Source organism: Equus quagga, chromosome 15, assembly GCF_021613505.1.
Source record: "Equus quagga isolate Etosha38 chromosome 15, UCLA_HA_Equagga_1.0, whole genome shotgun sequence".
Taxonomy (NCBI): domain Eukaryota; kingdom Metazoa; phylum Chordata; class Mammalia; order Perissodactyla; family Equidae; genus Equus; species Equus quagga.
In genome coordinates, this window is record NC_060281.1 from 27546370 (window position 1) to 27560297 (window position 13928).

Consider the following 13928-nt stretch of genomic DNA (forward strand, 5'->3'; position numbering starts at 1 on the left):
AGGTGATTAACTATAAATAGATCATCAGAACATGCATGTAACAGTACTTTGTTCTTTTTCAGGCTGTACGGTATTCCACTACATACATATATCACCATTTGCGTATCTATTCTTCTGTTATGGACAGTTGGGTTGTTTCCGGTTTGGGTCTGGTAAGAATAATGCTGCTATAAACATGTCTTTTGCTGGAAATATGTACTCATTTCTCTTGAGAACAAACCTAGGTATGGCATCCCTGGGTCATGCAGTGGGCACGAGGGGAGGCATCTTTAGAAGCTATTGCTAAACAGTTTTTGCAAAGTCGTTGAAATATTTTATACTTCCACCAACAAGGTCTAAAAATTGCAGCTGCTCCATACCCTCGCCCACACATGGCATCGTCAGTTTTTTTTCATCTTAGTGGTTCTGGTAGGTACTCGGTGGTATCTTATTGTGGTTTTAATTTGCATTTACTTGATGACTAATGATGTCAAGCTATGATATATTCTTTATTAAAAAAGAACGCAACAAACCAAAATATTGACAGTTGGCGATCTTTGCAAAGCTGTGATGATTTCTTGTTTTTGTTTCCTTGTTCGTGTTTTTTTTTTTTTTTTTAAAGATTTTATTTTTTCCTTTTTCTCCCCAACACCCCCCGGCACATAGTTGTGTATCCTTCGTTGTGGGTTCCTCTAGCTGTGGCATGTGGGACGCCGCCTCAGCATGGTCCGATGACCAGTGCCATGTCCGCGCCCTGGATTCGAACCAACGAAACACTGGGCCGCCTGCAGCGGAGCGTGCGAACCCAACCACTCGGCCACGGGGCCAGCCCCTCCTTGTTCGTCTTTTTTGCCTCATGGTCTTTCTGTTTGCTTTCTGTGTTTAAATTTAGATGCTTAACTTTTAAAATTATAAAAACAATAAAAAAAACCCTCCACCTACTTGTTCTTATGAATGACGAAATATATTGACCACAACAATACTATTACAAGGAAAGTTATCACAAAATATTTATTGAGCACCTGCTGTATACCAGCACTGGGGGAGAGGCTGTAAAGGAGACAGAGCAGTACAAGACGTGGTCCCTGCCCTTGAGAGGCTTACAGTCTAGGTGGAGACGGGAGAACCAGGACACACGAGGAGCCAGGAGAAAACAGCCCAGGCCAGGATGTGACGGGAGCTGGAAGCTGTCTTGAGTCAGGGGCTCCATGTTCAGGGCCAGGAAAGACAATAGCGCCCAACTCCCGGGCCCAGAGTGGCCCACTGGTGTGCCCCAGCCACAGCCTCTCCTCCCGCCATCTTCAAACATCTGACTCCTTGTTCAGCTGCTTTTCAAAGTGCAACAACACGGGGGAGGGTGGGGCAGATGGGAAGGGCCTTGGATGAGGTCCAGGGGCTGAGGGCACCCTCTCCCTCCTAGAAAAATCTGCTTGCCCCCACACAAACCCCTAACACAGAGAGCTCCCCTCTCAAGGAGGCCTGTCCGACCACCCAGGACCCCTACCCTGTGAGCCAGGAGGAGCAGGCGGTCGCTGCTCGAGCTGCCTGAGGGAGAACTGGAGAGCCCTGCTTTGAGCACGGCCCTCCCTTCCAGTCCACCGAGCTGGGGGGACAGGCACCCCAGAGCTGCCATCCAGGGCTGAGAGGGTACTGGAGGGAAAGGACGGGGGGAGAGGGGAGGAGCAGAGGGGGAGGGGAGAGCCCAGCTTGAAAAGAGGCATCTGGGGGGCCAGCCCTGTAGTGCAGTGGTCGAGTCTGGCACACGCCACTTCAGCAGCCTGGGTTCACAGGTTTGGATCCCAACTGTGGACCTACACTACCTTTCAGCCATGCTGTTGCGGTGACCCACATACAAAGTGGAGGAAGATTAGCACAGATGTTAGCTCAGGGCGAATCTTCCTCAAACAGAAAAAAAAAAAGAGGGGCACCTGGGCTCCTCGAAAAGTGCAGAGGAAGCCAACAGGGTAGAGGCCCAACACTGAGGCTGGCTACCCTGTGGGCGGCAGAGGGGTGGGCGGGGAGGCGGGGTGGCTTGCTACGGGACCCTACCTACCCCAGGCTTCACAGGACAGAGTGGGGGGTCAGGGGCCAGGAGGGTGCCAAGTCCCCAGCCATGTCCTAGGCTGTGCCCACTTCAAGGTCACCCTGCCCACCTTAGAGGAGGCGAGGGCGCTCCAAAGTCTTGATGACTCCCCCACTCTGCTGGGCCCCCTTCAAAGTGCTATCTGTCTACTTCTCAAATTGTAAGGAATTCAGATCTGAGGATGCAGGAAAGGGGCAGAACCTTATAAAGCCCAGGAGATAGTGAGCCGAGGGAGCCAGGCCCCTCTGGAGAGCAGCCCCCAGCGGCTGAGGGTCATGCCAGCCCCGCCTGACTTGGGGAGAGAGGAAACGGAGAGCAGAGGATGAGGGGGTTTTAAATAATTGCATAATAAAAATACCTAGCCCTCTAATCAGCCTATCATTCTGCTGTCTAATGTTTTTTTAAATAATTAGAATGCCAGAGGCTGGGGTCGGGGGTGGCAAGCAGAGTATGTACATGGGGGGGAATTTAAGTTAAAACACAAATAATAATTAAGACACACAAACTGAAGGACCAAGGCCAAAGATGGGGCAGGGGCCCACGGGAGCCCCATGCTTCCAGGAGCGCAAGGTTAGGGCTTCCTCTTGGAGAAGATCCGGCGGCGTTTGGAGTGGTAGAAATCTGGGGAGAGAGAACAGAAGTCAGCCAGGCCGGGGGGAGAAAGGTACAAGAGAGCCACTCAGCCAGCCAGGGACCCCACCCTAAGGCCAAAGGGACATGTCGCCAAGCACAGGGACAGCTCTGGCCACTTCCACCCTGTCTCCCAGGGGGCGTTTACGGAGCCTCCTGCCAGCTTCACAGATGTGACTGATGATGGGACCTCCATCCCAGGCTGGCTCCAAGCCACACTCCCCAGGACAGGAGCCACTAGCCCTGCGAGCTTATTTAACTTTACAGAAACCAAATAAAAGGGAAAATTCAGTTCCTCAGTTGCACTTGCCACACGTCAGGCGCTCAACGGCTGACGGGGTCGTGGCCCCGGACGTGCATTATTGCCGAGCTCGACTGGACCACGCTGTTCTAGGAGTTCCCTTAGATACTCCGTGAAAGTGTTCTGCTCAGTGCCTGGGCCGTGGAAACGTTAGTTATTATTATCATCATCACTACTGTTCGCTCTCACTCAGCTGCAGATTTGCAGTGGGGTCCTGGCTGCATCTCTGAGCCTCGGTTTCCTCACCCAAACAACGGGGACAACGCCAGGGTGATGCTCTAAGGATTCATAAAATGCTCTCTGTGAAGACTTTGGCCCAGGGCCCGGCAAAGCAACGCTTGAACGTCAGCATCACTCATTCGCCATTGGTCAAGCACCTGCTATGTGCCAGACGCCATCCTAGGTGCCAGGGATTCAGCAACGAACAAGAGAGATACACACCCCTTTCTGATGGAGATAAGACCCTACTGGGGACATGGACAATATCAAGATAAGGAGGGAGCTGTTCATAGTAAAAAAGTGCCAGAGAGAACAAAATCGGCAGGGAAGGGGGGCGGGGCGTGTGTGCGTGTGTGTGTGTGTGTGTGTGTGTGTGTGTGTGTCTGTGTGTGTGTGTGATGGGAAGGGGAGTTAAGACGGGACAGGACAGTCAGGAAATTACTGTTATTCGTTTTCTCTCCACTGCAAATTCACTGTGGGACCTTAGGCAAATCACTCCAGCTCTCTGAGCCTTGTTTCCTTGCCTATAAAAGGGGGGCAGGAATGTCCTTTGGTACAGGATTGCTATGAGGACTAAACAAAATCCACTTAGAAACTTAGCAAAGGGCCTGGCATATAATGAATGTTCCCAATAAATGCTTGCTAGTTGGTCTTGACTGCAGGCTTGCTGTGTGACCCCAGGCAAATCGCTTCCCCTCTCTGGGCCTGTTTCCCCCTCTGCCTGATGAGCAAGCTGGACCAGAGAGGTTAGCCCCTGCACCATGAATTCTGAGAGCCTTGGTCCCTTGCAGTGTCCTTCCCTGCACCTGTCCTCACCTGTCATGATGGTCTGCCGCCGTTTTCGGCCCTGAGAGGTGCCAGGCTCCCCCGGGGACCCCTCAGGCCGCTCAGGGGGGTGAGGCAGGAGGGTACAGGACAGCGACAGGTCCACGTGGTCCTCCTCGGCTGTCCCCTGCAGCAGGGCAGGTGACGTGCTGGGCCGCTTGCCCCCTCTCAGGTCGTCCCGGCTCCCCCGGGGCCCCGGGGACAGGTAGAGCTTGGGCAGGCCGAGGCCCCGCACGCGCTCCCAGGCGAAGTCGCCCTCCAGCGGTGTCTCGGTGACAAAATCGAAGTTCCATCTCTCCCGGGCCTCCTGTGCGCAGCTGGCCATCAGCGCGTCACAGTCTCGGCGCAGCTGCTCGCCGTCCACCGGGCCGAAGAGGCGGCGGCAGGCCTTGCTGCCACGCGGGATCGGACGAGCATCCCTGGCCGGCTCCGACATGGCGCCTGCTGCTGAGACACAGGGGACCCAGATCACTCGGGAAACTGGACCCTCCCTCCCCAGGCCGGGCTTTTCTGTGCGACCTCAGGTGAGGTCCTCCCAGGAGAGCATGATCACAGGGTCTCTCCGGCTCTTTCCAGCTGATTTCCCATCATCTCCTCCCCACAGGCTCCCCCCTCCCCAGAGACACTGGGCAGGGGCAGAGTTCAGCCAGCCTGGCACCCCAAGGTCACTGAGGAAGCTGAAGGGCAAGCTGTGTCAACAAAGGCAAGGCTACTGCGACAGCAGGATCAGAGGCCTGTTTGTTTGCCGGTCTTATCAGCTAAAATCAATTTGTTTGCGACAGAGGTGTCCCTCCTGGGTGTGAATGCCCCAAGCTCGTAGGTGTGAATTGCCAGGGTCCAGCAGTTCCCCAGCCCCAGCCCTGGCCAGCAGGTCAGTTCCCAAATGAACGGACAGGCTGACAGGTCCTCCAGCCACCTGATGCCCATGTGGGGTGACCCTGCTCTGCATCTCAAAAGTACCCAGACTTTGGGGCAAAAAACACCTGGGTTCTATTCCTAGTTCTGCCACTTAAAAAGCCACTTAATGTCTCTGGGCCTCAGTTTCCTCATCTGTAAAGCAGGGTTGTGTGAAGGTTTAAAGAGCGTGGGTGAGGAAGCAAGCTCAAGCCATCGTTGGGGCGTCCCTCCAAGCAAGGTGGATGGAAGAGTTGAGAGGCTGTGTCTTGTGAGCTCTGCCTGGATTGGAACCCAGGCTCTGCTGGGTGACCCTGGAGAAAGGGCTTAACTTCTCTGGGCTCTATTTTCCATAACCGTAAAATGGAGACAGGAAGAGCGAATGTCTCAGAGGACAGATGTGAGCACCGACTGAGCTAATGGCGTTAACGTGCCTGGAGGGGCCCCTGGTTTACAGAAGTCCTGGGAAAACACAGGCGGCAGAACTCCGCCTTCAGTTCCGGCTGGGCCTCCTCCCCAGCACTCCCGGGGCCACCACCCTCCTCAGAAAGCAGCTGACAGGTGCTGGGGGCCGAAGGCCTTTCCCAAGGATGTCATCAGGCAGCGGCCTGGGGGTGAGGAGGAGCTGGGTGGGGCAGGGCAGGGCCACGATTTCTCCCAGGCTGGGCCACATCCTGCCAGGCACATCAGGTGACAGACGTCTAGACAACCTCAAAGCCCCTGCCCGTGTGCCTGCATCCAAGTTTTGCAGGGGAAGAAAATGAAAGGCATCCGGTTTGCCCGGTTCCTCCCCTCCCACCTCAGGAGAGGGAGGGGAGCGTGCCCACGAGCGAGGCTGGCACCCACCTGCCCTGCTCTGGCCTGGCTCCCCCTTAGCAAGGACTGGGTTTTCCTGGGGACAAGTCCGGATTTGCAGGCTCTGACGGGGAAAGCTGTGCTGAGTGGCCTCCTGGGGCAGGAAGCCCTGGCCCCGAGCCACACCTACCCTCCCCACTCCACCTCGCACACTGAGTGGAGCCCATGGTCTCAGCTGACAGGGAGCACAGGCACCAGGTGACCTTACACCAAGTTTAAGGGCCAGGAGTTCAAACAGATATGAGACTTGTCCCCAAGCCACACAGCTCAAAAGGCCAAAGGCCACTGCTTCATGGAGGGGTCACCCAGTACAGTGGGCAGAGCCCTAAAATAACCTTTGTCCACTCTCTTCAGGGCGAGGGTTGATATTTACTTATGTATTTTTATGTGCCAAGGGCTGTTCTAAGAAGTTTACAAATATGAATTTTCCTAAAAAGTGGGTATACTCGTTCTTTTTTACAGAAGAGGTAACCAAGGCTCAGAGAAGTTACGTAATTTGCCCAAGGTCACACAGCTCGCAAGTGGCACAGCCAGGATTTGAAGCCAGGCCTATTTGCCCTGGGTTCTGTGCTCTGGTGTTGAGCCCGACACACTCTCTAACTTCGTGGTTTCTTAACCAGAGAGGCCCAGCAGAATCACTTGGGAAGCTTTTTCAAAATATAGATTGATAGGCCCCTCCGTCCCCAGACCAACTTAATTCAAATTCAAGAGGATTTAAATAAGCCTTCGGCAGCTCCCCAGATGGGCGCTCTCGGGGTGCCCGCCAAGAGAGGACACACAGGGTGGGTGACATGGACACTGTGGGTCTCAGTGCCTCATGTGTCTGGGACATTCTCCGGGAGCTGGCTATTCCAGGGGACCGGCCTCCAGGCAGGGGCCCTCTCTCCTTGCACGACCTCCTCTCTTGCGGCTCTCATAGGCCCCCCATCAAAATCTGCTCTCGCGCCCACTGCCAGAACTGCCAGCTCAGAGCAAACTCAGAAACACAAAGATGTTTCACAAACAAGTCACTGAGAGTGGCTTCCTTTGTAGGCCTCTGTGCCTCAGACGCCAAGCATATTTTAACCCCCAAGGAAGCAGCGAGCCCTCGGCGGACACCGTGGAGCCAGTGGGGTCCTCTCGGCGGGGCGCGGGGCGGCGTGTGGGCGCTCGCGCCGGCCGCCAGGGGGCGCCGGTCTCCAGGAAATCGCGCGCAGGGCGGAGGCGCGCGGGCCGGGCCGGGGACAGGGGCAGGGAGTCGCGATGAGTCAGTTTCCTGTAAAGCGCCCGCCCGCCAAAACTTCGCTTCCACTCCGGCTGCGCGTCACCCCGGGTGGGGAGGGGGAGAGCGGGAGGGGGCCTGGGGGCCGCGAACACGTCACGCTGAGCCAGCCCGGCTCCCGAAACCCCCGCCACGGTTGGGTAACCGCGCGCTCTCGCGCCGTCTCCGTGACACGCACACACGCGCGCGCGCACACACACCCCCCGCACGCACAGGCGCGCAGGGATCTGGTCCCTCCACCTTATCTCCACGCCCAAAGCACGGGATGAGTCAGACCCCTGGAAAATAAAAATAGACGGGAGCAAGGAAAACAAAACCGCTCGAAAGTCCTCCCCGAAACGCGACGTGGAGGGAGGGGAGGATCAGGGGAGCTGCCCGGGCGCCCTGAAGTGCCAAACCAGTTCCAAGATTTTCTCCCCCGCGAGCAGGGCGCCGGGGTCCCCCGAGGCCCGTGGCCGGGCGGACGCGCTGTGGTCCGCGCGGGGCAGCCGCGCCCGAAGGGCGACTCCCCCTCCTGCTCCGCCCAGTCCAGCCGCCCTCGGAGGGGGAATCTCCACCAGGGTGGGGGCGCCCGGGCCGGGTACGCAGCCCACAGAGGCCCCGAGCAGCGTCGCGCCCCCTGAAGCCCCACCCCTCAAAGATACGACCCCTCCCCCCTCCCGGCCCGGCGGGGGCTGCGCGCCCCGGAGTCCATCGGCGACCCCAGCGCAGGCCCGGCCCGGGGCTCCCGGGGGCGGGAGAGAGGTAGGCGGACTACTGCGCTGACCGGCGGGCGCGAGCCCACTCAGCGCGGGGCCGCGGCTCCGGGTGCCCGAGGGCGCGCCGCGGGGCGGGGACCGGACACCCGGTCCTGGACCTCCCGGTGTCCGGGCTTCCCTGGGAACACTCTGTGCCAGCCAGATAGGTCACTGTGTCTATGGGGGAACAAGGCGCGGAGGGGCAGGGAAGGCGACTTCTGGGTCGCCACTGTCCCCGAGCCCGGGCGGGGTTCTGACCTCACTCGGCCCGTTCCCTGGGGTCCCCTTGTCACCGTGAGTCACCTCCTCGCTTGCCCTTAAGGGACGTGTCTCGACACGTTCCCAAGGGCCGGGGACACAGCCCGCGCTGACCTCAGCACCCAGGCGGGTGGCGGACACGGCGGCGTCGAGGACCCAGACCTCAGGGGGCCGGGCCGGGGCGGCACCGATCGGGTCCGAGAGCCGCCCGGGAGCGGCTCCCGGATGAACCTGCTCGGCCCGGCGCTCCCCGCCCCTCCCGGACCCTCGGCGGACCGGGGTGTCCTGCCCGCGCCGCGGGCGGGCGCGAGGGGGACCTGGGCGCAACGGCGCGGGCGGAGAGCTCCGGGGGCGGAGGGCCCACGCCTTCCCTCGGCCCGGCTGGGTTTCAAGGGGACGCGAGCGTGGCAGGGGTCCCTCGTTCTGTGCTCCCCGCCCGACACATCCCGATGCCATCACACGCGCGCTTACAGACACCCGTGTGCGCAAAACCGAGACCCACGCGCAGACCCACGCGCGTCATTCACCTGCGAACCTGGCACACACCCCCGGACACACGCGTCCCCGCGGACGCACACACACGGACACGCCGCCACGCTCCGCTGGGCTCCCAGCCGCCCCCCTGGGGTCCGCTCCAGCCCCCACGGCTCCCTCACCTCCTCTCAGGGTCTCGGGGTCTCCGTGAATCCGCGCCCGGCTGGGTCCTCCGAGCCACCGACCGCGGCCGCCGCTCACACCTCCGCTGGCGCCGCCGGCGCAGCCCCAATAAAAAGGCCTGGCTCCGCCCCCCGCGCCCGGCCCGCCCCGGCCGGCGGCCGCTCCCCCTGGCCGCGCTCCACCGGCTCGGCGCGCGGGTGCCACCGGCGCGTGCTGCCGCCCCCCCACCGCGCCTGGGTGTGCGCTTGACACACTTCCCCACGGACCAAGCCACAAATCTGGGGTTTTTTCAGTTGGGGAGTGAGTTGGCGCTCCCCAGGAAGGGATGTCCTTGCTAGGATGTGCCCTTCTCTGGACCGCTGCGGACCGACTGTGAGCAAGGATTTACCCAAAGCAGCTGAAAAGACCAGGGGTGACCTTCATAAATGAAAATCCTTAAATAATAAAAATGATGCGTCTCACTTTGCCTTTCCCAGAAAAGCCCCACTAGACCAGCGCTGTTCCCACGGATCCGTCCCCAGACAAGCTCTCCCCCCAAGCAGCTGGGGCGCGCAGACAGCCGCGCAAAGCATCGTGGAGGCCTGAACCGGATTCAATCCGCTTTATTTCACCGACGGGGAAACTGAGGCCCTCAGAACTAAAGGGATGCAAGGTTATTGCTTGTCAAATGCCTCACAAAAAGAGGGAATTGGGGACAGTTCCCAGAAAGGGCCAATGTGGTCTCCAGGGGAAATGGGACATTGAACCAAGCTCTTGCTGCCTCCTCCTGCCCACACCCAGCTCTGTCTCACCTCGACAGATGAAACCTCTGTGACTGCATTTGATGTGACTGTGATTTGATTTGATAGCTGGGAAGGAGAGAAGGATCTGATGAGCTAGCTCCTGAATATTCCCCACACAGCCCACATACACTGCTGGGGAAACTGAGGCTCAGAGAAGTTTATTGACCTGACTCAGGTCACACAGCAAATAAATGGCTATGGTTGGCACAGAGGGCTTTTGCCTCTCACCCAGAGCCCTCTGCTTCTTGCCTTTTCTATTTCAGTGGCTCTAGAAACACGAGAACGGGGGACACAGCCAGCACCCCTCATTTCCAGGCAGCTTGCTGAGGTGACATTGACGAAGGACAATTCTGGAAATGCCCACTGGTGCTCTTGACAGACACAGAGGCCAGTGAAGCGCCCATCAGCTCCTGCCTACCTCCACACCCCCTGCCCCCAGTGCCCCCCACCTTTGCCTCCTTCCTTTACCCAAAACATTTGCAGTTTCTGCTCTTAAAAAATTGCAGAGAGCAGAGCGTTAATCTGAACAGAATTCCCACTAGAAAACAGACTTGAGGCTTGGAGCGGCTGCAATTGCTGACATCGAGGGCCGTGGGATGTCTGAAACCTCTGCCCAGACATGCCCGGTCTCCTTCCACTAACGCAGCTGACCTCGAGCACAGACTCCTCCGTTACTGCGGGGATGCAGCCGGGGGAGGGCAGGAGGGCACAGCACCTGACCCCAGCATGCCTCATGTTGGAGTCTGCTGGGATTGCAGCCCGACCTCAGGAGGGCCTCAAAAAGGCCAGGACCCCCGGAGCAGCCCCTCCTCCCCAGCTCCTTTCTCCACCCCAACACACACATACCCACACCACCCAAAGGCTGGGTTGTCAAATGTCCAGCAGCACAGGCATCTCCTCCTCCTGCCTTGAATCCCCTTGGCTTTCAGGCGTTTCAAATAGACTTGACATTGTCTGTCTGTTTATTTTGGGAAAAAAAAATTTTTAATGAAAGCTTGTATTGAATTACTTAAAGTTTTGTGGTACTGAGCTTCACAATGAAATAATTCTTTTTGTTGTTGTTGTTGGGAAGTGAGAGGGTTTTTTTTTTATATAACTTCTAGCTAAATGCCACCACCACAACAGAATTCAACAAATATTTATTATGCACCTACTAAGTGCCTAGTACTTCAGTACTTTAAGAAACAACTTTCTGGGGCCGGCCAGGTGGCACAGCAGTTAAGTGCACACGTTCTGTTTCGGTGGCCCGGGGTTCGCCGGTTTGAATCCTGGGTTCGGACATGGTACCGCTTGGCACACCATGCTGTGGTAGGTGTCCCACATATAAAGTAGAGGAAGATGGGCAAAGATGTGAGCTCAGGGCCAGTCTTCCTCAGCAAAAAGAGGAGGATTGGCAGCAGTTAGTTCAGGGCTAATCTTCCTCAAAAAAAGACAAAAACAAAAACACTTTCCAACCATACATACACTTGAATGTGTAGTTAGGCATGCCCTTAAGGAGGGCTCCTGCCTCAGGAGGAGGTCCTCCTGAAGGAAGGAAGGAGCAGGTTCTTTAAAGTCACACACAAGACACACACACACACACACACACACACACACACACGTGTGCACGGAACAGAGCCTTTCAGAGAAACTCAGACCAAGCTCTCCCTGGGGTCTCCCTGGGGTCTCTGGGGGGGGGGGTCTTCTGTCTCCTACCACCCTCCTCTTCCCCCAAAGCAGGCTGCCCCGAGGACAAGCCCAGCCTCTTCTAAGTCTCAGGGCTCAGCATGCTGGGACATGTCCCCGAGGGCCGGAGAGCCAGTCAGGGCCCCAGCCTGCTGCCCGGGCATGCTCCCCAGGAAGCAGGCGGCTTAGGGATGGATCGAGGCTCAGCCTGGGGGACCAGAGGGGCCAGGTCAGCCCCACCCAGGAGGGAGCTGATGATGGAAAGGAAAGAGGGAAAGTTTGAGCCTGAAGACAGAGGATGTGAGGAGGGCTCAGCGGTGGGTGCAGGAGTGCCTAGGAAGGGAGAGGAAGTGCTGGGAACAATGTCACCATTTCTCAGAAAAGTCCCTGGGGAGTCCCAAACAGTGGCAGTCAGCTTTAAGAGGAATTAGCCTTCACACAGGCTTCCAAGAATTGAGACCCCAGAAAAGAGGCAGAACAGAAATATTATTTTGTGACTAAGCAGAAGAAGCCTTTCTTGGGCCCGGCCCTGTGACTGAGTGGTTAAGGTTATGCACACCCCGCTTCGGCAGCCCAGATTTGTGGGTTCGGATCCCTGGTGCAGACCTACTCCACTCACCAGCCACGCTATGGAGGTATCCCCCAAAATGAAAAAAATAGAGGAAGATTGGTACAGATGTTAGCTCAGGGCTAATCTTCCTCAAGCAAAAAAAAGAGGATTGGCAATGGATGTTAACTCAGGGAGAATCTTCCTCAGCAGAACAAAAAAAGCTTTTTTTTGAGGAAGAATGAGATTGGGAGCCCGCATCCTGAACTTCTGGGGGCTTTACTCAGCCAGTACAAAGATCAGGACTGAGAATACCGTGAGGCAGAGAAATTTGTAACAGAATTTGTGCCACATAAACATTTCCAGCCTCCTTAAGCTTGAAATTTCACCATTAGAAATTCATTCCTTTGGCGTAAATTCTATTCCTCATTAAATAAGGTGATACAGGCAAAGTGCTTAGCACAGTGCCTGGCACATAGAAATTGCTCCATGAATGTTAGCTATTATTCTTGCTATGCAAACACCCCCAGGGAAGACATCCCTTGGAACTGAGTAATCATATATACTTTAGTGGGTATCTTAGGTAGGTTTCCCAGAAAACACACTCTAAAGTACAGACTTGCTTGAAGGAGGCTTCTTGGGGAGGCCCTTTGCAATCAACCCCCGTGGGCATATAAAGGAAACTGGATTGGGCAGAGAGAGGAGTCGGGCTGTGATGGACGCTGGAGGCCCTAGAGAGGCCTCAGCTGACCCCACAGGGAGCTCTGGAGCTGCACTGGTCCTCCAGAGTTCCCTGGATTTAAGCGAGAGGGCTGGGCCTTTATACTCCTGCTTCCACCAGTCTTTTGGATGTGGCTGCCCCTGGGGTAGAGGGGGGAGTGACCTTGCCCAAAAGAGCTCCCTTATCTGAAGATGAGTCCTGAAGGAGGACTCAGCTGGAGCATCAGCAGCCAACGTTCCCAACAGCCAGTGCGGAGAAGGAGTGCCCAGCTCCTGCAGGAACTCCTGGGCGGCACAGCACGGTGCGAATGAGTCGATCAGATCGTTTAGAGCCTAGAATGTGGTGAGGAAATGCCGTGAACACAGGCCACCTGAGGAGTGAAGGGCTCTCTGTGCCTGTGCACGTACTGTTCCCCCTTCTTGGAATGAGTGTTCCTGACCATCCTACCCCACCTCTACTCCTTTCTCCACCTGCTGAACGCCTATTGATCCTTTGTGACCCAACCTACCTGACCCCTTGGGGGAAGGCCTTCTCGGGAGCCCCTCTGGTTCCCAGAGCGCCTGCTGAGGGATCCACGCCACTGTGCTTTGCTGGCCTGCTGGGTTTACATGCCCACTACATCGTCTGAGCTGGGACCTGAGGGGATGAGCCCATATTTTATTCACTTATTTATTTGTACCTTTGAGGCCCGGCAGCCTCAGCTAGAGCTCGGTTATGGAAGGGCTCTCTTTGGTTCACAAGCTGAGGCGTTAGTGCCACTGCTTCTGGGCCCTCTCTTTTATTTATTCACTCATCTATTCACTCATTCATTCTTTAAAAATATAATAATATAATTAACACTCACTCCTCAACCCAAGAACTAGAACGTTACAGATCACTGACACCTCCCTGTGAGGTCCCCTACTATCCTGGCCCTTCCTCCCCCACCCCGAAGTAAACACCATCTCGAATTTTACGTTGAACTTTCCCTTGTTTTCAATAATTTTATCCCCTGTGGCAAAGACAGGATTGCTCACCCGTTTTCCCACGTGCTCTCCCACATTTCCCAGCCTTGCAGTCTAGATAGGGTCATGTGACTAGTTCTAGCTCATGAAATATGAGCACAAGTGACATTTGTCTCTTTCAGGCTGAGGCTGAGTGAAACTCTCCAGCATTGTCGTCCCCTGCAGCTGTGGCAAAAGGGAAGTCTCATGTCCCAGACGGTCCCACCTCCACCCAGTGGCCCTGCGTCAGCCCGGGTTCCTGAATGTCTGTGTGGAGCAGAGCGTGTGGGATCTGTGTGTGAGAAAGAAGGAACCCTTGTGTGACGTCACTGAAACGTGGAGGATATTTGTTCTGCAGTATGACCTACCCAAGGTTGATCCGCATGGCTGGGAGGGAGGTTGAGGAAGCCTGTGACACCCAGGAAAGTACACCTCTGGGTATTCACACGCTTTCGTAGTCATCTCCCCTGAAATACATCCGGCTTGTGACACTTTTAGCCAATAGAATGGGACAGAAGTAACCCTGTGCCC

General features: G+C 56.5%; 1 protein-coding gene across 2 annotated transcripts; it reads right to left on the bottom strand.

The window, feature by feature from the left end:
- Nucleotides 1–964: 964 nt before the first annotated feature.
- CDKN1A (cyclin dependent kinase inhibitor 1A) lies at nt 965–8787 on the bottom strand. 2 transcript variants are annotated; one of them, XM_046640607.1, is made up of 3 exons: nt 8699–8787; nt 4029–4481; nt 965–2683 (listed from the first exon to the last, which is right to left on the bottom strand). In XM_046640607.1, the coding sequence occupies exons 2-3, from the start codon at nt 4471–4473 to the stop codon at nt 2634–2636; spliced, it is 495 nt and encodes a 164-aa protein (XP_046496563.1). In that variant the 5' UTR covers nt 4474–4481; nt 8699–8787; the 3' UTR covers nt 965–2633. The 2 variants fall into 2 exon arrangements, with proteins under 2 accessions (XP_046496563.1, XP_046496564.1); XM_046640608.1 differs by having other exon boundaries at nt 4029–4484.
- Nucleotides 8788–13928: the final 5141 nt, after the last annotated feature.